Source organism: Lates calcarifer, linkage group LG8 (assembly GCF_001640805.2).
Source record: "Lates calcarifer isolate ASB-BC8 linkage group LG8, TLL_Latcal_v3, whole genome shotgun sequence".
In the NCBI taxonomy this organism is placed as follows: Eukaryota; Metazoa; Chordata; class Actinopteri; family Centropomidae; genus Lates; species Lates calcarifer.
The window spans coordinates 17,572,684-17,597,481 of record NC_066840.1 but is presented as its reverse complement, the minus strand read 5'-3'; the positions used below and the strand labels follow the sequence as shown (position 1 = coordinate 17,597,481).

The following is a 24,798-nucleotide window of genomic DNA, read 5'->3' as shown; positions in this document are numbered from 1 at the left end:
AAAAAGAGGGCTGTGTGTGCCTCCACATGTTGGGCTCTGCATCCCTGCACACCCCTCCCATCCTTCTGTAGTTTTAAAGGCCACTGGGAAATCTCTACAGCTGGATTCTCACAGAAGTACACTACAGTCAAACAGTGTACAGTGAACATGTAATTAGAGGCTGCTTGGCTGTGATGATTAATGTCTTCCATTTGCTACATGCACCTGTATGAATATGGATAGAGGTGTCAGCTCCCATCAGTCTCCATATAAATCACATCCTCTGATAGCATATGCTTGTTTTCCTGTTACCCCTCACTCATTTCCAGCTACCATAATCTTTTTCTTCTATTAGCCATTTGACAACTGCTTTAAGCTGCTTATGCAATGGTGTTTTCCCTGCTATATATGGTATTAGCTTTTGGTTAGTGTTGCGTAGTTCTGAGTTTCCTCTGGCTACTCCCTCATGGTTATTAACTGTTAACTGTTGCCGTTTATGGAGGATGTAAGGTTTTCGTGGCTTTCTCATTTTGCCCCCAGGGACCATAGCACCATAGCAGTTACAGCATTGTAAGAGAGACATGAGAAATTCAAGGGCCAGTGGGTGAGTCAGCGATGTGCTTGGCCCCAGTTATGTTCTACCTGTGCCTTAAACCAAAGAATAAAAGCTACTGGGGTTTTGCCGTCAGTCTGTGTAGTGAAGTGAGTTTTCAGCCCAGGAGGACAAGGTAAAGCAGATTGTCATATGGAAATATGTTCCCACAGAAACACACAATACATGCACACACACAAGACAGTCACTGCACTCTACGTGACCCATATTTTGGACATGACAGTGAGGAGGAAGCAAGATGTAGGCATAGCCGCTGGCCTGTTTCGCTTGATCAAACTGCTGGCTGGAACCAACAGCGTCATGACAAAGCCACCATGGAGCTCAGTCTACCAGGGATTTTCTGAATCATACCCATAAAGGAGGCAGCCTAACAATGCTTTGTGAGATGTCAGTTCCTCATTTCACTTATGCTAGTAATGTCTAATTTTACTAAGGTAGAAGAAAACTTAGGCCAAATAGTCACATTTTTATGTAAATGTACATCTTTCTAACTACCTAGCACATGCCAACAGCCCTTTGATGTTAACGGGATCTCTTGAAGTCCTAAACACCTAAAAATAATCATAATTATAATAATAATAATGCATGTGAAATTCTTCAAATATTGAACAGTGAACACCAGTTAACACATTTTCTGTACACAGTATACAGTTTGTTAGAATGAAACCAAAACCAGGTGGTATTTTCAGTGCTCCTGTATTAGGCCAAATACACAGTGATACTTCATGTTTGAAAAAGTAGAGAATTGGAAGACTACTAAAACTATGCTTTTGCATAAGAGAATGATGGGCTTTTTTACGGAATGTTGGTATCCTTGCAGTTGTTAGGCTAGCAGGTCATGTCCTTAGCAAGTTAGTCATCCAAAAAAACTGTCTATAAACTCAGTTTAACCAGCTTAAGTTATTTTTTTATCCGAGGGGAAATAAATTCCTAATGAGCTGAAAGTGTCTTCTGACATTTTTACTGCAGTGGTAAAAAAAAGTGTCGGAAAATGTCATGTTATGATGGCAAACCCAACAGGATGCTGACAGTCGGAGTAAATCTGAGAAAAGGAAGGCCTCATCCACCACTGTTATTCAGGTGATAACTTTGGAAATTACAACTGATTCCACTGGGTAATGTTGATACTCCTGAAGATGTCAGAGATTCATTCTTGACCTTGGAAAACAGCACTTGACCAAAGATTCTCACCCTAAGGTCCATTAAGTAGTTGTTTTGCAGTTTTTTAATAATATGACATAATCTTTATCAGAAATAAATGAAATGTGAACATCTATAATTCCAGGGTATCTGCTGATGAAAGTCATTTGATATAATTGAAAACACCAGTACTGAATAGATCTTGAGGTGAGACTGTTTTGTCAAATAGTATTTAGGCTATAGTTTATGTTTTCGTCTGCCTTTTGTATGGGACCAGTCAAAATATTCCACATTGCAGACTGACAGTTAGTGCAGTTCATGCCCTAAAACACAAAAGAGGCTTTAACTGCAGTCTGAGTGAATAACAATATGGATGCCACCATTCTCAAATCACTGATTATGTCTTGGTAGGCAAGTCTGTGACAAACCAAGCTGACTGTTAAGTGGAAATGTTCTCATGTTTTCTTTCTTATAGATTTGAAAAACCCACAGGCGAGACAGACACTGGCTCTGTGAGACTTCCTGAGAGGCTCAAGTCCAAGAGACAACCCAGGCACTGCTCCATTTGCTTTGTGCACTTTTTCCAGGGTGATGTCTTATTCACAAGAGCCTCTTGGGGTGCTGGACACACATTGCATGTCTTGCAGTTTTTCCAAAGAACAAAGGCATATGGCTATGGTAATCCTTTAGCCTGTTAAGGAAAAACAAGTTCAGACAGACTACGGACTAATCCTGTTTGACATACACTGTTGTGCTTTCTCCATGTCTTACTATCAGGTGGATTTAATTACTCCATTGTATAACAGTGTAGCAAATCCTTCCAGTTTTCACTGGAACTGAAATTATTTTTTTGTTTGCATAATATGCCCTACACTGCAGACACATATTACAAAATTTAAAAATGTTTCCATGACACATTTATCACACATTCCATGGCACATTAATCGAGCGTACTACCCATTCATTGAAAAGCAAACATTTCTCATCCAAAGAGGAGGACCACAGGATTTGACAGACTATTTCAGGAGACAATGTGGGCGTCTTGTGGGAATATACAGACAAATGGAGGGAGTCTCAGTGGTCAGGCTCCAAGGTGAATACATTTTCAGACTCACATTGTGTCTGTTCAACATGATAAAAAGATGTGTCTCCAGTTCTGTTATGGATGGTTAGAAAGCTCTGAGCCTAGTGTGTGGCCTGAGATAACCATGAACAAAGTATGGCTATGCATGACTAAAAGAGTGTGCGTCACCAAGTAGAAAACTGCGATAAAATTACGTCTTTTGAACATTGGCCCAGACACCCAAGTGGTGTCCTCCAAGGAGCCATAATAAAATGTCACATTCAATGTTCTTAACCGCAGTGTCAACATATCTTTACCCACTGTCAATGTGACTTCCAAATTTGATGTCATTAAGACTAGGGCATTTAAATATTAGCTGGCTTACCTTGAAATGACCACTTCAGCTGTTTGATCGAACAAGGGCTAAAATTGAATTATACTGTCAACAACACAGGCTGCTTCTGATCACTTGAGTTTCTTTTATTGTTAAACAGCAATTATGTTTATATGGTCTTGTGTTGACTTCATCACAGGCAGGTACAAGGACAAGTCAACAAAATGGTGCTATGAAAATGTCAGTCCTCTCCTTTATTCCTATAAAACCAAGTGCATGCATGATTTAATACATTTTAAACTATGTGTTGTCTAGATTGACGTATGAACTTTACAACACACAGAATTAATAATTAATTAATTCAAGCCTTTACTGTTAATCCCTCGAGGTCTGTATCCCAACCTGAGCCAAATAGGACCTGATAGGCTTGAGTTGAGCCTAGTTTAGATATATTTTCCTGAGAGATTTGGGCCTAAAATAAAAATATTATTATTAAATATTAAATGTTTCTGGTAATTAATAAAATGGTAGTTTATATGATGATGATCAGTCTAGCTCTAATAACATTATTTTAGCAACTAACATGAAGCTGTCCTTTCAGGGGAAGATAAATGTCTGCCAGGCCATTGATTCAATCAGGAAAAGGGGGAAGAGTTAATTAAAGGTTCAGGATAGGATCTAATAGACTCACGTACTGATAAATATGGCCCAGACTACTTTCAGTCTGAAACTTGACCCTTTGTGCAGAGCCTGCCTACTGGTAATGTTTAAATGGATGAAAGAGGGGATACTAAACATTTAATTAAGAGGTACAGAACAACAGTTTCCACTCTGGCCCCATATATTTGCCGGTGTGTTTAATCATTCATAACTGGCAAATAAATAACTATTAAGCGCATCTGAAATGGAAAAGCATGGCAGCAAGAACTATGGCTTTATTTGCTATCCTCACATAACTCACAAACTTGTCAGAAATATGTGCTCTGTAAATGAATTAGCTCACTGGGTTTACTAATCTGGTTTAACTTAGTGATCCAGTACTGTGTTTAATGAGATCTATTTAAACAGTTTTGTCCAAAATGAGGCTTACTTATCTCATTCTCAGTTCTAGGAATCCATGAAGTATTGATTTTGTCCGGAGCTAGAATTTCTAAACTCTGACATCTAAATAAGGTTTACTTAGCAGGAGTGCTCCTCGTTATAAACTGCAGACTGCAATTATTTTGCAAAAACATGTTTGGTAGAGACATAGTCAGAGTTGCATCCTTTCAAAACTCTCTGTGAAGTTGAGGACAGGTAGAGTCCAAAATAGCAACAACATCTTCCAGAACTGCTGTGTTCTGCTCCTAAGAAAAAAATTGGTTCAGTTATTGTCATTGTCAGCTATTGTGTTTTTTGTGATATGATATCAGCACAGTTGAATCCTGTATTTCACCTGTCAAGGACAACTAGTCATCTCACTAATGTGAGGAGAAAGAAGTCTGCCAGTGATCCAGGGGTCAGATCACAAGGGATTTGTGGAAGTATATGTTTTACCCTTGAAGCAGCTTTGCACTGTGTATAAAAGCCAGTCACCTGCAGACCACTTACAGCAAACAGACCACTTACATCAAAAATCTCCAGATAACGGAGACATACAGTACTGTAGCTGTTACAACACAGAGAGCTAAATATTAAGAGAGTAAACATTTAATTACACAGCTTACACTTCTTCATACGCAAAGCAACCCATGGACCTCAGTGCAGCTCTCAAGCTGTTTCCCTCCCGAAGGTGAAACTATCACAAGTGCTAGTGCTACTAAGTGCTAGTTCTCTCTGCAGTATGTGAGTTAGAGTGAACCCTAACATCAGGAAGTAGCTCATTTGGTGTGTAGAGGAATTACACAGGCTCCTGCTTTGTGTCCCAACATGGACCAGTCTCATTTCATGCTGCTGGAGAGGAGAGACCCTCTTACTGCCATTGTGTTATCTGACGAACACAGCTGTAATCCCTCTCAACGACCCTCTCGACCTCCTTTACCACCCGACAAATTCTGCTTCACTGGTCATGTGTGACCTCAGCTGGAGTGAAATGAATGGAAGAGGAACATTTTTTTGTTGTTTTGGCTTTTATTTTCACTGCAGGTAGACCTCAGTTTCTTTATATGGGTGACTGGGGTATCACTATGTACCAACTCTAAGAGGATCAGTGGGTACATGAGCCACACAGTGGCTTCTTTAATCAGTGAGCTGTTACATTACAGTCACAGGGGTTCTCGTCAGTGTCAACAACACTGCAAGTGCACCTTTGAAAAAAACGTTATTAATACAAGCAAGCATCATTTTAATGCCAACTTTTATATTACTTTGTAATATTGCAAGTTATTTCCCCCACAGCTCCCTTGGACGGGGTAGTTTGGTAAAGTTGGGCTGCTGGCACGACAGTATGTTCTACTTTTCCAAATCGCTGCAATAAAAAGTCACGAGTATGAGCATGGAACATATGAGCTGAAAGATTAGGTGTTAGTCTTTTAGGTGAGTGTGGTCATTTTAAAAACTAATATTACATCATAAAATAATCAAGGTCCAATTCACAGATGGAGATACCAGGATGTCTTTTTACTCCACATGTACTTTCAATGCAATCCAAAAATGAAATACATTCTTGAAAAATGAATGTCCAAGTTCATTGCAAAGGTCTAACAATAAACATAATCCATCTGCTTTAATTAAGGCTGACCACCCCAAAAGTAGGGAGGGGTGTTAAAGAGATAAAGCTGTTTTAAATTAATCGTCAGACTGAGTTAAATTTTACAGAAACTGCAATGTCTCAGTCTAACCCCTCTCATACACCAAACTGTAGCACACAGGTGTAACAGCCACAGTGACTAAAATTAAAGCTGATGGGCTAGGATCAGGTGTAAATTTTATTTGAGTTGGTGACTAATTTGTGCAGTATGCTCTACTATTGTTGGCTTTAGCCTGCAGTATTTGACTGATAAATTACAGGCCTATGTAATTGCTGATTGATTGCAGCATGGTCATTCTAAATGCTTCAGTTAATGAGATTTTGATTCAATTACAAAGCAGATCTTCAGTTTGACTCCACTACCCACAGTTTCTTTTTGTCCAATTTATTTGACCATTTATTATGAGGTCTGGGATTTTGTAGGCCAGACTTTTCCTCCCCCATGAAAGTGAAGTTTAATCAGCATGGACTGTATGGTCAGACAGAATGACATGATGGAGGGTTTCATAATGGGCCCTCACTTCATGTACCTAATTGCAGAGAACATAATGACCTACAGTGGTGAACCTCGGAGCCAAAGTGGTGCTCTAGTCAATAAGTGTCCATTTTAATCTGCCAGGGCTAGAGAAGAAGAGTGGAGAGGTCCACTTAATTGCATTACCCTACCACAGTGTCACACACTTTGTTACCTAGATACTGACAGGACTCACACTGTATGCTGTGTTAGTTTTGATTTGTGCACAGAGTGAAAAACTCTGAAACAGAGTCACGTGTATTTGTGTGCACAAATGTGGTGTGACTGTGGTTCTAACCACAGCAAAGCCACCTGACACCCAGCATTCATTTAGAGTCATAAAAAGACATTTTTGGTGTTTCCGTACACCTGAGAAAATTAAGTCCAATATTCACTCTCCTTTTAGCTCTGTTTTGGTTTCCACCTCTTTAGCAATGAAATGCACTGCGCTCTTTCTGCACTGTTTTCACCAGCTTGTCACTCACTTTATCCATCTTCCATTTGCATTTGCATCTGAGAATAATCTTAGTGAGAGCAGTGAGAGTGGATCAAAACAGTGAAATCGCAGGCTGCAACCAAACAATGAGCTGAGGGGAACTGCAAAGTCCACCGACCACCCTTTGTGGGTTTGCCACAATGAGTGGCAAACGAGTGACCCCTTTTACATTATGAAATTACTTCATCCATTACATTATAACAATATTGATTAGAGCAGCTTAGTGACTTATGTCACTGTCCTTCCTACTTATTTAGCTTATGTCGCCTTAAATCTACTTTACATTACATTTTCAGGTTTGTGTCCATGAGGTGGTAAATTTAACTCAATGCTTTTCTCTCCTTTCATCCCTGGCAAAACTTTTTATTTCACATGTGTTGAGCGAGTGATGTGCAGGAAGCATAAAAACACATTTGATTTGAACCTCTGTGAACACATGCCCGAAAGGTTTTGGTGGCTCCCTCCTATGACCAATGGACAATGTTGCATTTTAATGCTCTTCTAGCTCAGTGTTAGCCAGCTACATATCTGCAGAGATTAAAAGTTTACCCTGAGCTGATGCGCATCAGTTACACTTCATGATGCATTTATTATTCAGTGGCTTGGGATTTGGATTTCAGTTGGCAGCAGAGGCATGTCAGACACATGGTTTAGTGTGGGCAAGGAAAAGAAGTAGAGATACCCATTTCTCTTCCAGAATGGAATATTTTTGTAAGATGTCACTGATATATATAGCTTGTAAACTCAGTGAGATTCTTGATAAGAGAAAAGATCATAAAGGTAATTGGCAGAGGACAAAACCAGTCTTTATCCTCAAACATAGGGATGTCAGTGAAAATTACTATGTCTTCAAATGTGGCAAAGGAGATTGTAATACACATTTCATGTGACAGAAATGGAGGAAGGTCAGATGTGGTTTGATTGAAATGGGCAGAAAACCATCAGTCACATCTCTCAGCTCGGGGTGTCAGCTTAACACTGAAGATGCTGGCTGACTGCTAGAGACCATCAGTAAGCTGTCACCTCCACCATATATCCAAACACAAATTTAATGCCCACTGAAGCAATGGGCAAGACCGTGTCAGACACCGCTCTCTTGTCAGGGATTTTAGATTTGACTGTGTGGCCAAGTATGTGTGTTCAACCTTTAATTAAAAGTTGATCATAGCAAATTTATAATTAGGAGGAGGTTTCCTTGGTTTGGTTTAAAGTCAGTGTTGCAGCAACTTTTTCTGGCTGCAAAGACAGTTACTATACAAAATTAAACTAGTTGTTGAAAAAACAAATCCAACATTCCTCTGAGAACGAACAGAATAAATAATGACTTGTTTTGAAGTTTTATTTAACAAGCTACAATTAAATTCTCAACATACCCTCAATGGAATTTAAAGCTTACCAGCGCAAGAATATAAACTCTTTGTTTATCTTTTGATGAATTTTCTTTGTATCCCTAGTCTTCATATTTCATTGATAAGTATACCACTACTATTCATGGGGGCGCTGGCTGTGGAGAGCAAACCGTCTGTTCGACTCTTGTCTCCAGCTTGGCTCTCATTTTTTAGTCATAAACTCACGTAAACATCCCATCTGTCCTCCTTTCACGCTTCCTTTTCGTCAGCACTCCTTGCTGCTCTAGTCTGTGTATCAGCTAAGTGTGTGGGGATTTCCTGTGTTTTCAGAAAGGATAAGTGAGCCCCAAAAGTGTCTGTGACACTCTAACTCAAGGTGAAATTGCTGCTACGCTCAATTGATAATGTTTTTTTTTTCTTTCCACTGGCACAAACAATTGTACTTTTGAAAAAGATTAACAAGTGAAACCCTGCATGTGAACTCAAATCATATCTCCATTTTATTTATCTATCATTTTATTTATTACATGCTTTAATTTTAGTTTAAGCAGGTATGCAAAAAGGTATGAATTTCTTCATTTGAGGATTATTTTTAGGTTCATTCTGTGTGAAAAGCAATTCACAGGTGGAAATGGCATTGCCTTGCATATTTTTTGCACAAACCACATTTTCAGCTCCTTGTGGGTTGTGTTGTGAAACATTTAAAATGAAGGCAAAATCATTGCACTCCTCTTCCTGCTACTGTTTACTAGCCTCCAGATATTACTTTGCTGTTGCAGATACTTCTGTACCAGCTGGGACTACCATCAGAATTTAATTAAAAACTATTACGGAAAGATTGTGTCCTTGCCCAACAACTGAGTTTTTGAAGTTTGGATTGGCTAAATTGTGTTTACCTCTTTCTAGAATGTTTTTTGTAAGGAACACAGCCCTGCTGTTGTGTTTCTTGATATGAGTAATTTAAATGGGACATTTTAAGCAAATATGGTCAGACTTTTTAATATTCTGTCTCCTAATGTATCTCCTTAGGAAACCCTGATTAACCCTACATTTAAATTTAAGTTTTTAATCCTACATCTTGATTCACAATTAGTGCAACAGCTCCATATCCCTGATCAGTAGCTTTAAGGCCACAGTGAACTTCATCTGAGCATCTTCCTAAATGATGTGGTTCTAGTGGCTTGGTGATGTAGTGACTACTCTCATAGCTTCTTTCTATTGTCTCGCCTGACATTTTGTTCTCCAGACTGTACATCATTTCATTCAATAAGGAGTTGTTAAAGAGGAAGATAAAGCTTTCTGAGCTTGGAGCTTGCAGCTTGCTTTCAACTACCTATCAAGTTTGCCAGCTGGCAGCTAGCAGGGGGACAGTAAGTTCACACAGTTTATTCAAAAGATGTGCAGTATTTGCACCATTGACTCATCTCTAATAACTGTATGCAAACCATTCTGGATCAGTTTATGTTCTGACAGAGGAGGGATATGAATGTGGATGGTGCAACACAGCTATCAAGCTACAACAGCTTCCTGGATTTTTGGTCTCACTTGCTCTATGTTCAAAGGTCATTGTCATAGGTTTGCTGTTGGTTGAGAGTGTGAATTTGCGAATTGAAATTCATAGAAGTTGAACTGGATGTGATTTTTTTTAAGAAAGTCTGTAAACTGTGCAGTTACCCTCTTGTGGCATAAATGTGCAGCTGTACTATCTGGTACACTGAGCCTGTGCAGCCAGTAGTTAATAGGTGTGGCAATAGGTACATCATTTGCATCTCTAATGAAATGTGAATAAAACCAGATATTTTTTGACTGAACAATTATGCAGCTGTTCACTGCCTTGTGGTTGATGTGTAAATGTTGTGGTACAGAGGCTGAGCTAATCTGCTTACCATGTGGCTTGCTTATGCTAATGCTAGTTTAACTGCTCCTGTTAGGTGGAAGTGTTAGATTGGAACAATGCTGGCGTTCTGGATAGTATGCAAATCCACAGATTATGGTGATTGCATTAGAATGAGCTGATTTCATTTTGCCTTTGCCATTTTAAACACTTACTCTAGAAAAGCAACTCTGTACTTTAATTGGGAAGGTTATTTTTAGTACAATGTAAGTATCAGCTGTAGCCACCCAAAGCATGGCTGTCATCATCTGAAGAAAAATGTTCCATTGCCTTATGTATCCCACTAAGCCTGCAACCATTTGCACACCACTGCTTAAAATGAGAAGTTTGTTCAGGTTGGCTGTGTTCAAGGACAGTTCTCCTAAGAGACATCATTTGGTACAAAATGTTATCGCCCATTCCTCTTCACACTCACCAGACCCACTCCCAAACTTTCTTCTTCCCTGCCATTTCACACTCTCTGACTTGCAATTTTTCAAAAACTGTGCAGTAACTAGGAAAAAGCTCAAACTGGGAGAAAAATCGCCATTATGTTATGAGATGCAACTCATCGTTGTAATTTTTACCAAATATCACTGAAAAGAATGCACTTTACATCCCCACACACCAAAAAGTTGTTCACTTTCCTGCTAAAGTAGTCAGTAAATATCTGAAATAGAAAATAATGATCTCTCACCCTTAGGCATAGGCTTAGGCTTAACATGGCACACACTGGAGAGTCTAGAAAGCTTTGCTCTTTGATTACAAAACTTGACATTTAAATTGTTTAGATATCTGAGCATTTTTCTGTTATTAAACAAAGTTGGCGTCACACTAGAAGTATCTCTGTGCCATACACATCATCTTAATTGGGCCAGTTATCCATGGAGATACAAGAGACTTGCCACCACACAACAAAATGGACCTGGAAATGCTAATCTTGAATGGTTCAGTGTTCACAGTTTTGGGATGGATTTTTATTCTGTAAGCCCAATGACATTAAAACAATTCCACAACCAAATATGTAAAACAGAGCATGTCTCAGCAATGCAGTGAAGACTCCCTTGGTAAAGTAAAAAATAACTTTCCTTGTTACATCCTTAACTGGGTTAAAGCAATTTTTTGCTAAAGTTTACTTCCAAAGATGTCACTTGTAATTTGTTTATTTGGATAATTCTGCTACTGACCCACTTTCTGAAGATGTGATGACTTGAAAGTTTATGATCAAGTTAACCCATTATCTTCTTGAAATAATTCATTACAGCTAAGAGGGATCTTAGCAAATCTACACATGTGCACAGACATCATTAAGTACACACCCAATAATAAGACATGTGAAGATCCAGCTCCACTGGATGATAAGACTTATTCTTTGATATTTTCCAGTTCTGACTCATGATCACTCACTGACTGGAGGCAAGGTCAGCAGGGATCCTTGGTGCAATTCTCTGCCCTTCACCTCACTGTAATTCACTGCGCTTCATTCTCACCTTGCCAACAAACAGATTCACATCAGATGACCAGGGGGTGCGGATAAATTTGCACAATTTGTGTGTCCACTGCTGTGATTTCCAATACTGGTGAAGTCCACAGGTGCAATAGTTTTAGGTTTATATCATATTAATGACATACAACCTCTTTTGGAGGGAAACTGTTTTTATTTCAGTGGTTAGGGATAATGTTCTAAGGACAACTGCTGTTGACCATCCCCATTGTGAGCAAATGCAAGTGGTACAACTTGAGCTCTATGCCAGATGGCAGAGCTTGCAAATCACAGAGTCAACTATACAGTATGTTAAGTGTCTTTATAGTCTCCAACTGAGTGCTCATAACTTGACGTCGTGTACTGAGTGAAAGCTGGGGTTGAATGTTTGGTCAAATTTCGTTGTCTTGTTAATTTATTATTTGATCAGATATTTTTAAAATTTTGCAAGTTTAAGTCTATTTTATTGAGTATTCAAAAGATGGATAATTCTACTCAGGCAAATCAACTCCATAAAACCCACAAAACCCTACTGTAAGTGCATATGTGTAGTACCTAAAAGGCCTTTTACACAGCCAACATTTTGACTACTAACCTGAAGCAGATGATTTGCAGCGCTGTGAACGTTAAGTATGATTTGAAGTGTATAGGTAATGCATCCCCACCATTCAAACACACCACCTAAGTGCATAGGTGCTTATTATACAGTGTAATAGTGACTATCTCCACCATAACCATGTTATTGCCCCCTAGTGCCTGTGCCCAGATATTAACTTGAAAAAACTGATACAGGCTGCAAGTGTCATTTTTGATTTTGGGCTTTATAAATAAAATTGTTGGAAACGTGATCTATCAAACTATTTTTATAGTATCTTTTAAAACCAAAACTTGGGTAGGGTAGCAAATTCCAACTGATACACAACCCTAACTTTAAACAAGTTTAACCTCAAACTAAATAATCTGATGAATCAGGAGAGAAAAGAGGAATCCAATGTAAACTGGGGAGAAGTGAACAAAGAGGAAATTTTCAACCAGTAGCTCCAACATCTTTGCAGCTTAAATTGATTCAGTTTTGCATTTCTCCCTTAAAAGGACACTAAAAGAAACCTGCTGAGACATCCCACAAACACAAGGTGGCAGAGTAGGTGCAGGCAGGTTTCCTTTTGAGCTGACATTCAAGTCTAACAGACCTGAAGTGTTGCAACAATACAACACACGATGCAACTCTCTCTCTCTCTCTCTCGCTCACACACACACACACACACACACACACACACACACGCAGATCTCTTAACTCCTCAGCCCTCATCCTCTCAGACTATGATATGAACTTTGTTATTTGTTACAGCCTTCGTCCCTGTTTCTCATTTCCTCTTGTCGACAACCGTCCAGTTCAAAACCTATCATGACAATCCAGCTTGTGGACTATTTTACATGACAATCTTTTTTTCCACATCTTTTACAACGCTTCCTGTCTCTCACACCCACTGCTCCCCCTCCATCTCATCTCCTCTTTCCTATCTGAACCATTTCTCTCCATCTCCCAGCCCGTCCTCCACTTTACTAATCTCTCCGCCGCCTCTAGCTAAATGAATCAGCCTCACATTTCTCTCCATCCCAGTTTGTTCCTTTCCCATTTTCACCCTCCATCTCTACCACTCCTACCTCACCACACCCCTATCAGATCCTGCCTGTCTTTCACACCTGCCCTCCTCCTCTTCCCCCTCGATCCCTTTCCTTCCGCTACCTTCCTCCCTCCTCATTCCCTTCATACGCGGTGAGCAGAGAGGCCAGTTGGAGAGCATATAATTTCTCAGAGGAGGTGCTGTCAGTTGACTGCTCTCCAGGGTAAGAGCTTGCTCTCCTTGCCCCTGGGTTCACAGAGTCACAGCTCTGTTCCGCTCCAGGATTATGCAGATCTTAATTCCCTTCCGCTTGCACCTGAGGTTGGCAGGGCATGAAATAAGGAAAGTGTTCACTGCAAATAAAAGTTTTGCGGAGACACACGGAGAGAGAGAGAGAGAGAGGGAGAGGGAGAGAGAGAGAGAGAGTGGGAGGAAGAGGGCAAGGATATATGGAAGGGGGAAGGAAGATATAACAAGGAGCTGGGTTGCTTGTAGATGGTCTGAGTGGGTGAATGAGGGAAGGAAGACAAACATGAGGTGTGCAGTCGTACAAACCAAGAGAGAAAGACAGATAGAGGGAGGTGTTTTTTTGTTTTGTCTGTCCCCAGACATACTGAATACACACTGGCTGGAGCTTGGCACCTTTTTCTTACATGAATCTTCTTTAACTGCACATGTGCCAGGCATGTTCAAGTCTATTTCTCACTCTCTGGAAACACGAATTCCAAATGTTTAGCATGCATGTCATCTTTCAGGTCTCAGTCAGTAAGCAGTGAATGGGTTGTATCCCCCAATGAGCTCCTTCTTCACATGTTGTTGGTAAATTCTTAATCACCCTATGAATATAATATCATTCACTGGAGTCTTGGCATTACCTTTCAACCTCCTCAAAAATCCACCGAGCAACCCTGCAATGCAAGTAGGAATTCCACAGGTAGTTTGCGACTAGGACAGGTTTTTGAGGCAATAGTGCGCAATATTTCTTGCAAACGTTCATTTGTGCAAGTAGACTTAATCCTAATTTGCATTTTCTACTAGTTAACAAACTGCGACCATGATATCAAACTGGGATTTTCAGATTAAGTGCGAAGATATCAGAGTTTGGTCCGTGTGTAAAAAACTGGATTATTTATTTGTGAAATCGTGAAATCGCGTGTGCCGCTTTATGAACAGACGCATGTCGTTCTTCTCATTTAATTATATCTTTATTAATGGCACCAGTATTTTGGGGATTAGTGAGCTGAAGGGAACCTCAAACCTTTCCGCCGCACCAACGTTAAAACGCTTTGCGCGCAATATTTGCTTCCCTGACGAGCTGCGTCTACGTATCAAGTTTTTAAAAAAAAGTCTAAGAAGCGACAGCCAGTAGCTTCGACTCTTCTGGGCACAAAGTTGATGTAAAGCAATTGATGAGAGAGCAAACAACTCGCACAAACAAAGAGAACATAATAAATGTTAGTGCGCCTCACCTGATAAAGCCTCCTTGGAAAAAGCAGAAAGACAAGACATACAGAATCCGAATGACCTGTGGGAGCATCCTCTGGCTCAAAATCTCTCCTCAGTCCCGCTGAATAACTTGGAGAAAATAATTTTCGGGGATCAGCAAATCCACTGAGCAGCTTGTGAGACTGGTTTAGAGGAGGAAGGCATCGTCTCTCTCAGTGATCCCAGCTTGTCTTTGGGGAAACTTCTCCCCCCTCCCACCAAGTCCAGAGGGTTGCACACATCCACACAGCAGGCTCTCTGCTTCAGGCAGCTGGACAGCGCTGGGCAGTTAGTCAGTGTGTTGGTGCTTGTGTAGAAGGGGAGTGTCAGTTTGCGTGTCACTGTGTGTGTGTGTGTGTGTGTGTGTTGTGAAAGTGTGGTTTCGCCTGCCTTTTTTTTTTCCCTCTTATGTACCCTCGACTCGCTCCAAAAAATTAAGAAGGGGTGAAGATTTAAAGGAACAGTCGCTTTTGTTTTGATGGCTTCCTCCTGTGTAATTAGCTTTAATTAAGCTGGAGGGAGTGATGGCTGCGATGATGAGTGAAATTGCAGTGTTGAATATATGCTGGTTGAGGACCAATCTGGAGTGTAACACTAATAAAAATTTCAGCTGGGAAATGTAGGAGGAGGAGGTCTTCAAGGGGATAAAGTGTGTTTGTGTGTGTAGGAGTTCAGTCCATGTAGAGCTGGTGTAATTGGCTTAAAATCAAGGTGGCTGAGAGAGCTTGATGCTCTGAAATGTAAAAAAAAAAAAAAAAAAAAACACATACTTTTTTTTTGTACTGTAAGAAAATACCTTTATCAGTTTGACAAGACATGAGCTACAAATACAACACAACCAAATAAAGAAATATGCTGCAAAGTTAATGTCAGTATTGGCTGATTTAGCCTCGAGCTGCTAGCCTCAAACAGAGATGAGGAGTGGGCTACGGAGGTCTGATAAGCTCTCTTCTTTATGATTCCACACCATTTTTATACTTGTAGTTTTCAGCCACAAATGACAGCTGACTCAAGTGACCTCACTTGAGGCATTTTAGCAGACTGCACACAGCTCTTTCTGAAGCCACACAGGGCTTCATCCAACCTTTTCACTGTTTGCAGTATAACTCTCCAGGATTTGTAAACAGACTCAAATGTGTAAAATTGATGGGAGTTCACCTTTAACAATACACCAGTGTTTTCAGCTTGTTCTGCTGACCCTGAATGGCCAAATACATAAATGAATAATCAATTTATGCATCTTTAAGCCAATTCAGTTTTCATTATCTGACTGTAGTTCAGGTTTATGTAGTTGCTCAAGACATAAAAAGTGGATTTTTTTGGCATTTCTACTTGTGTAAATTCGACAATGCTGTAAAACCCAACCTTTACTCAGTTGGTGGAAATGATGTGCATAGCTTTCTGCCACTGTGTCTTATCTGATACTACCAATAACAGTCACGAAAGTTAGAAATGTTCATGTCCTAGAATTATGGATTCAACGTTGGGCAACTAAAGCTACATGGTTTAGGTTAGAGATGGACTGTAGCAATACATAAGAAAAGCCAAAATCAATGAAATGTGCTGGGTGGTAGTGCAATGCTCTCTGGCATTATTACATACTGACATGCATATTCTTTGCATCCAACCTAGCTTTGGAGGGTTGATATATTTTCTATCAGAGAAGAAGCTTTTTGTATATGAATGTAGATGTTGTTTTTCTTACTTTTCAGTTGACGGTTCAGTCATTTTTTTTTTTTTTCAATAAATGACAAGGCCTTTTTCAGACATCTCAAAGTTGTCAGATGTCTCAAGACCCCCATCATTCTACTTGTGGGAATGGGCTCTGTCTTTCCAATTGCAGAATAAATCTCCGTGTCGATTACATACCTGCTAGGTGTCTTTTAGATGTGCAGTGACTCAGGTTATAGATCAGTCTATGTGCGCTCTCAGTATCCATTAAATGCTCTGTATTAGAGATCACAGGGCAGTAGCACAATGTGACACATCACTCACAGGGTTTGACCATTAAATTGCTTCTGTTGCAGTCATTCGTCTTCCTGAGTGGATTCCACCCAGCAGATCTAGTGTTTCCTAAGCAGGCAGGGGTGTCACTCTTCTCTTGTTCTCTTTACATGGGGAAACAGAGATTAACCTTTACCTCATACAATTATTCAGTCTTCTTGTTCTTCTTTCGCCAGAGGTGGGATATTGGAGATCCATTAGATTTCTCTGGTCTTGTGAAGGACAGAAAAAACATATGTTTTTTCAATCTGATAATTAATTCACATCAGTCAAATACTGCTTTTCTGTTGAGCCCTGCTGTATGAGCTCGCAAGCAGACTTTCATGTCTGCAGAAGAGGTCAAAAGACTTGTGAAATATTATATTTATTGAAGCAGATTATTAGAATGCCCCCCATGGTTTCTTGTAGCTGAAATACTAATAGCGTCAGACACTGGTGTAACCCGGTGTCTTGCATTTCTTTTTATTTTCTGCCAGCTGCAGAAACTTGAGAGACCAGCTCTGTAGTGTAGCAAGGATGTGAAGATGAGGGAGATGGAGATGGGTGACTAGATTTGATGGTGGAGAGAAAAACAGAGAGAGGAAATGAAAAGATGAGGGCTTCTGGATGATGAGGGCGCTGGCAGCTAGACTGTTGTTGCTGCTCTCTTAGCCAGTTGGCTAGTGGAGCTCTAACATGAGCGCTGACATCTGGGGCTAGAAAAAATGCCACCCACTACAGAGCACTGTCACACACCAGATTTCCACAAAGGAAACAATGTGCAACAATGTGGCTCTCTAGCTTTCTACTTTTTTTTAATGTTGCAACATAAAGATAAACAGCTCTGCAAAAAGAAAATAAGGTGCTGATAAGGCACCTAAATGATATCTGTAGTGAATGCTGTAAATGTCAACCTTTTTATCTTGCCTGTCACTGTGTAACCTCTCACCCTGCCCTGATCTTGTCTTTGTAGATTAATGACCGGCGTGCCAATGAAAGGTCAGGTTCCAGCTGTGGTGATCACTCCAACCTTTTTCCCTTTCACCAATAGAACCAAACAGAAAGTGTTCCTTGACCAGCCCTACCTTAATATAACCATGAGCCATACTTCTGTTTTATTCATGGTCACATACCAAACTTGACCTTTTAACATGGTAACCTAAGGAGACAGTGTTTGAAATTGGCTGTAATATTTCCTCACCTTACATCACAGGCTTGTTTCTTCACTTGAAGTCTGATAGAAAGATAGATAGAAAGAAATCACTTGAAAGTTTAGAGGAAATCGCTCCAAAATGTGTGTGTAATTCTCTATCGACTATCCATTATGTTGTCATCATGTCCAGCATTTATACATTTGCAGTGAAAGTGGTTTTTAGCTGGCAAAATTGTACCATCGAAGGTTTTCACCCCCTTAGTTGTAGAGAAACGGCTGCTCAGCCTGGCACAAAATCCCAATCTTGAGCCCTCCCCTGAGGGACTGACCTGTGGCTGGAGTAGCCTGTTTGTGGCCTAACCTCTTCCTTATCCTCTGCTGCAGAGTAAATAACATTCTGCATGGCTGCTGGTCTGGGTGAATACAAAAAGCTTTGTGCAATGGTCCATGATGTTTGTGGCCTAAAGAGGCGATTATCCTTAAAATGTTTAGAGAAACTTACATGGAGACAAGGTTAAGGTGCCATCTTCTCTGGCTGTATCTCAGCTGTGTGGATTCAGGACTTTGGTAACAACTGGTTGTCCTCTCTCATTCATACACATGTATTTGCATGTTTCTTTCTGTCATTGGACAATATTGGGTTCAAAATGCAGGACAGTAATCTAGATTAAGATGATAGATTTTAACATTTGTATTATGTACAAATAATATATCAAGGTTTTGTCATTGTTGTCTAGGTGGAAAATATACATCTCATTCTCATCACATTCACTACAAATGATCAGTAACAAATTTAAAGATATTTTATTTCCTCAATACAAACATTTAAAGAACAAAACAATTTCAAATGAATAAGATCAATCACACAAATAATTCACAAATCTTTCTAATCTGTCTTAATAGTTCCCAAATATGAGAGGGCTTGTTTTTAGTGTTTTTAACTGAAGCCTTATGTTACTACTACTACTTTAGGCAAGCTTTTGTTTTAATTAAAATTCTATTAATTTAGTGTTTATGTAAAGTGTCCTTGCATTATGTGAACAATGCATCAAATTTACTGCCATTGCTATTGTTGTTTTTAATGATGACAGTGGGAAAATCAAAGAAATGGAAATAAACTGAAATTACAGTATGTAAAAAAAGCACATAAAAAATGAATGTAAAGTATAGGACACTAAAAACCTGTAGGCAACAATAGTACATTTCAAACGCACAATAATCAAGAACTTTTTAAGTGATACATACAGAGCACATTTGCATAGTTCAGAGGGGAAGCCACAGAACTGTTCTGTTGTTTGTCTGTCTAATGTTTTGAACTTTATTTTGCTTTTTCTTGTTTAGTTTGCTTTCCTTTTTATGCTTTAGCTCTTCTTTTTATTTGGTTTGATACAATCTGTGGTGTTGTCTGGTCACATTTTTTCATCATCTTGTATATACGAAAGAAACTTTTTGATAAGGTTTTCTAAAAGGTATGACCTATCGAAAAACTTCCCACCATTCAATGAAGAACGTGCTTGGTCATATCTAAACTCCTCATACATAAATATGGGACTTAGCCTATTTCAGCCTAATCCTCATGGCCTTTGCTGTTTGCTCTATCATGTTTTCAGCTCCAAAAACTTGACTTTAACTTTACTTAAAAGAAAAGTATGCCATAAATATTTTACTTGTATCATACAATTACATGTAAGGGATGAATTCTTCACATTTAGAGGTCAATGTGCAGAGGTAACACTGCCCAGGTCTTCACAGATATATAATGTGAGGGCATAATCCTGACAGACATGAGCATCAGTCTGCATGAATAAAGCATCCATTCAATTTATACAGCCAGTCAAAGTAGACAGCCAATCCAAAAGAAAGCTGATAGGCTTTGACAGACGGACATGGTCGCCACGAAGAAAATGACAAGGCAATGCAGAGTCAGTCAGACTTAGTCAGCCAAATTATTTGAAGATTACAATGTCAAAGTAAATTTAACACAATATGGCTCCACATGTTATTCATATTAGTGGTAGTCAAAGACTCTTTTATGATTCCTGAGCACGTAGTTCACTGCAGCACCACAGCCCTCCATTCAGAAGCAATCTCTTTCAAAGAATTTATGAAAGAAGAAAAACTGTCTAGAAGGAAGTGCCACTTGTGTTATACTGAGAGGTATGGTTTGGTTTCTTTTTGGTGAGTCCATTTTTTTTTATTGGAAAACAAGATACAAGACTGAAAAAAACGTTATTAGACATATTTTTGCTACACTTTCTGTGTATATATACTGTATATACACTATGTGGATGCAGCCACGTCCATAAGTTGAATTCATCCTGTTGTACTGGACCACTTCTTGGCTGAGCACAGTGACTTCCTGAAGTACTTGACTTTTTATTTACCCCTATACAGTCAAGAAACCAAACATGTATTATCCCGAAATGTCAAACTATTCCTTTGAAGGAAAACTACCCGTATTTTATTTATATACCTTTAGTGATTTTGTCAGCTGTGAAAACATTCTTTATTTTAGAGATACTGAAATACAACAATAACAGTTGCATGTGTCATCAACACATTAGACAGCTTTTTAATAAGTTCCCAGTTTAACTAATTATGTGATTCCTTGGTAAAAGAAGAAAAGAAAGTTTATGTCAAAGTTATCACCCAAACTGTCAGCTGTAAAGGTCAGGTGCTTTGCAGAGTTGCATCTAGTTCAACTTTGGCCTGACCACTTACCAAGTTTTAATGTCTGATCCTTCACATGGAATGCCTGTGTCTGTTGTAAAGCTATGTTTAGTAGTTTTGAGATGTTCATTTATTACTACCATGAAGCCAAGTAGTGAATAATTGTCCAAAGTATGAAAACAGGCCTCCAAAACACAAGCCTTCAAGCACAAAAAAGCAAATTAATTATTGCAATGTATTTCAAAAATCCAGACGCCAAAGCCAAAGACCAAAGATACACAGATGACTAAAAGTACCATCTCCAACATCCTATAGTTCTCTTGCTTCTTCTCTCTCACTTGCTATATGCCAGTCTCTGACTGCCTGTCTGAAGAACATGGCATCTCCTGATATTGCCAAACAAGCTGTGCAGAGGCTGGTCAAAGTCTGTAGGTCTGGTATGTTCACCAGTGGTATAAATAGATTAACAAACTAAAATGGAAAGAAAAGGTCAAACTTTGATGACAGACGTGAATATGGTGACATGAGATAGATATGCAACTGAGGAAAAGGTCACTAACGAATGTCTTGGGGGGGTCTGATCAAAGACAGTATCTCCTTTCAGTCCTCTGCATTCCTGTGTTGTCAGTCTTGCACGCTATAGAGTATATTTACCATATGATGATTTATTTTATCTTCATTGTATTTTTCTTCAACATAGCCTGCTGTTCGGTACCATTTCCTCCAACAGCATACCAAGTGCTTTGTGGTTCCTCCAAGTGGACAGACGTTGATGCTTTGGTCTTGTGCACAATAGTGGAGTGAACACTTCAGTTCCAGATAAGAGTTTCAAACAGCAACTCTGTTCTATCTCTCAAACAAGAAAAGGCCACCCCTGCAGCTTTTTACGCTCTCTCAGCCTTATTTACAGCTGCGGGAAGAAACTGCTTCTGCTTCTGAAAACACCTCCCCCCCCCAGCCACATGTGGGGCAGTAGCAAATGACAAAATGGACACCGTGTAACCCCTTGCATCTGTATTTGCATTCTTTCCAACCCACCACACCGAACCACATCCTTCTTTCTTTGTGGATTGGCAGGCAGTGTGGCCAGAGATAACTTTGCTGTGTTGTTCAATTTGTGCATTATTTTAACTCAAACCATAATCTCTTTAAACCTAACCTTAAACCTAAGCAAGTGATTTTTGTGCCCAAACCTAACCAAACCCTAACCACAGTGGCATCATAAAACAGACTTATTTTATTTGTGTACATATTTATTTTAATACAGTGATTTGTAACTGTTTTAGAACCAAAGACAAATGATTTGATCCTGCTGAAAGGGACATCAGGTCAGAAAACACTTGTGGTGTTCTTGAGGGCATGGATGAACAACTTTGTCTTTTAATTTGAAGGAATGTGAATGTGCCTCAAATTTATGTGGTGAAAAAAGCACTGACTGTGCCTTTTAAATAGCACAGAAGCATGTACATGGATAACATGCTTGAGTGTTTGTAGAAACAACAGCAGGCTTTTGTCCTTTAGCAGATACCCAATCTTATTTTTATTGTACACACACAAACACTTAACTCTACATTTTCACACCAATCTCTATTGATCAGCTGTAATGATTTGTACACTGAGCCGACAGGAATTGGAAAGCTTTGAGACGTGTTACAACTGTGATGCACTGGGTTTTAATTGCAGCGTCTTTTATGATCCACAAGCCCTTGTATCAAAGAGTTGTAACCATGAAATACAGCTGTAGCTGTGCTGACTTGAATGTGCAGCTGTGTGCAGCTATGTGCACCTTTATGGCTCAGGAACATGCAGCAGTCATAAATAAGTTTTTCTACACTCTTTGTTCTCCTTTTAACTTTAACATCTTGAGTATCTTGAAAAGCACTTTATTAACAAAATGTATTATTATCAATATTATTATTAACTTATGGAGGCAAAATGTATTTAATTGGTTGTGGAACCCTTTCTTTGGGAGAATATTTAGATTTATTTTTTTAATAAGTATGAACAAATCATAAAAGAAGCTTTTGAAAATGGCAGTTTTGAACAGCATCTGTGTGACTCATTTCTGGATTTTGAAGGAGCGTTCAATGGCTGTCCTATTTTCCATGTTATGCCTGTGACGCTTGCAGGGCTAGAAACAGCGAGAGACAACAATACTGTGCCCTGTGGCTTCTTTTATGTTGCTGTTGTGAGTATGTGACGGAAATGAATAGAATACAAAGCAATGTGATATTGCATTAAATTTTAATTAGCTAACAGAGGCGGTGAAGAGTTAAGAAGTCTGCCTCTTGGTTGTAGTTTTCCTTCACAGCGAGGAATCTTTAGATCTTATGGAAGCTACTATACCACCTCAGTGTGTGTGGATGTTCTTTAGACTTGTATATGTCTTGGCATCTTTTTGAATTAATCATGCATTAATCTTGGGATTATATTCAATCATGAATGCTCTGAAGTTCCCGTAGTCTTAAGGGAGCATTGTAAATATCAATTTTTAACTTCTATTTTTCTTGGAAAGTCACCTGTGCTACACACCGTGTAGAAATAACAAGCATTAATCTTAGAACTCTATGGAACCAGCATTATTTTCTGGATGGTCCAGTGTTGGCATAGTTACAATTTACTGTATTTTCCTAACACAAAATGCACTGCAGCTCTGACTCAGGTTGTTCTTCTCATTCCTATAAAAAGAACACATCTATTAAGGGAGAAGAATTCTTTGGATTCAACCAACAGGCTTGCAACATCCTTGTTTGGACTTCCTCAAGTGAATTGTAATATAATACTTAGATTCCATATATACCTTGAAAGAAATGTTGGTCAGTGTAATCATACCTGCTCTCCATGAAGTGATTTCCTTTCTAAGACAGCTATGCTGTTAAAAATATGTGTGACAAGTTCCACAGTCCTTGTGTTGCAGTCTGAGTTAGCCAATCAAGCCAGTATCTTCATGCAAGTAGATGGACATGGGTTAATAATTTTGATAAAGCTTAGTCAGACTGCACAGTGCAGGGACTGTGGATTTTTTCTCCTGTTTATTATAGTCAAACTGAGCAGGTATAGCTATGTGGCAAGTACAAAAGAGCAGGAATAATTGTATCAACCAATAACTCCATCAATGTACGTATCATATTATGATGGATACGGAAACATGCAAACCCTTCCTTCAAAACCTGTAACAAAATTTTCTTTGGCATTCAAGGTTTATGTGGTTATATATCAACTGAATAATCTGGCACAGTTTGATTGAGCAGCTGTCTTGGCAGGGAAGTGGGCTGTGATGTCTGAACATGAATAATGGTCCTGTTTGGCCATGTAAACCTTCATAGATACAGTGAGCGCCATCTGACATTGGAATAAATGCACCTGAAATTGGTTTAGTTCGGTATACTGTATATTGGTTAGTGTCTCAGACAAGTATAAAGACGTATGAGTGCTCTCACTGTTACCAGAGCACAACAACAGACCAATATGGGCATTTGAAATAAACATGTCTGTTTAAATGTAAATTATTGATTGGAATTCACAATGGGTAGGTTCGTCTTATTCATATTCTGCCACGGCAGAAAGTGCATTTGAGTGCATGCATTCTGAAAATGTTTTCATAATTGATCAGTGACTCTAAGCTGCAATACAAATTAGGTGCAAAATTAGTCAGGGTGAAAACAGAGGCAATTAAGATACAGCTGATTGACCCCTCTGTTGTCAAGATCCTTGAATCTTAACAGGTTCATTTGTTTGCTCTCAATTGTTAGTGATGCGATAGGATCTGGAAATGTTTTTCTGAGTTAATGGGTCTAAGAGGGATTAGGGTTGTGTTACATAAAATAAACAAGGCAGAAGCTCTTCTCAGCTGTCGGAGGTGTCCAGACAAAGAGGGGGGAACCTGCAGAATTCAACAAAAAAGTCTCTGACATAAGGTATGATGAAACCAGGAGCAACCTGAATCTTATCTTTTCATACTGGGAAAAAGGTTGACGTTGTAGTCCTCGACTTTAGCAAGGAACAGACCTCAGAGGGTACATTTCCCAGGAATCCTTTGCTTTGCACATTATACCCCAGCTCCTTGAGGGTAAGGCTGATTTTCTGGAAAATAAGACAGTTAACTAATGCTGCTCATTTCAGAATAGTCTGAGGAAAGGGGGTGATAACCAGCAATTGTGCTTGCAACAAGAGAGCAAGAGACCAAGTGCAGTAAACGAGGAGAGAGGATGATTCATGATGCAGAATCAGGAAACTGCTTACGTGAGACGGCATGGGAGGCACTAGGCCCCTGCTGAAGGTTGTAGATATTTTGAAAAGGTGTTTTATGG

At 39.3% G+C, this 24,798-nt stretch overlaps 1 protein-coding gene across 1 annotated transcript in view; it reads right to left on the bottom strand.

Annotated features, from left to right (window-relative positions):
* Positions 1–15,042, bottom strand: part of glra4a (glycine receptor, alpha 4a) — a 41,852-nt gene extending 26,810 nt beyond the window's left edge. Inside the window, 1 exon segment of the mRNA XM_051072494.1 lies at positions 14,667–15,042. Within this exon segment, the coding sequence (XP_050928451.1) occupies positions 14,667–14,734 (68 nt within the window). The 5' untranslated portion in view covers positions 14,735–15,042.
* Between the last annotated feature and the right edge of the window lie 9,756 nt (positions 15,043–24,798).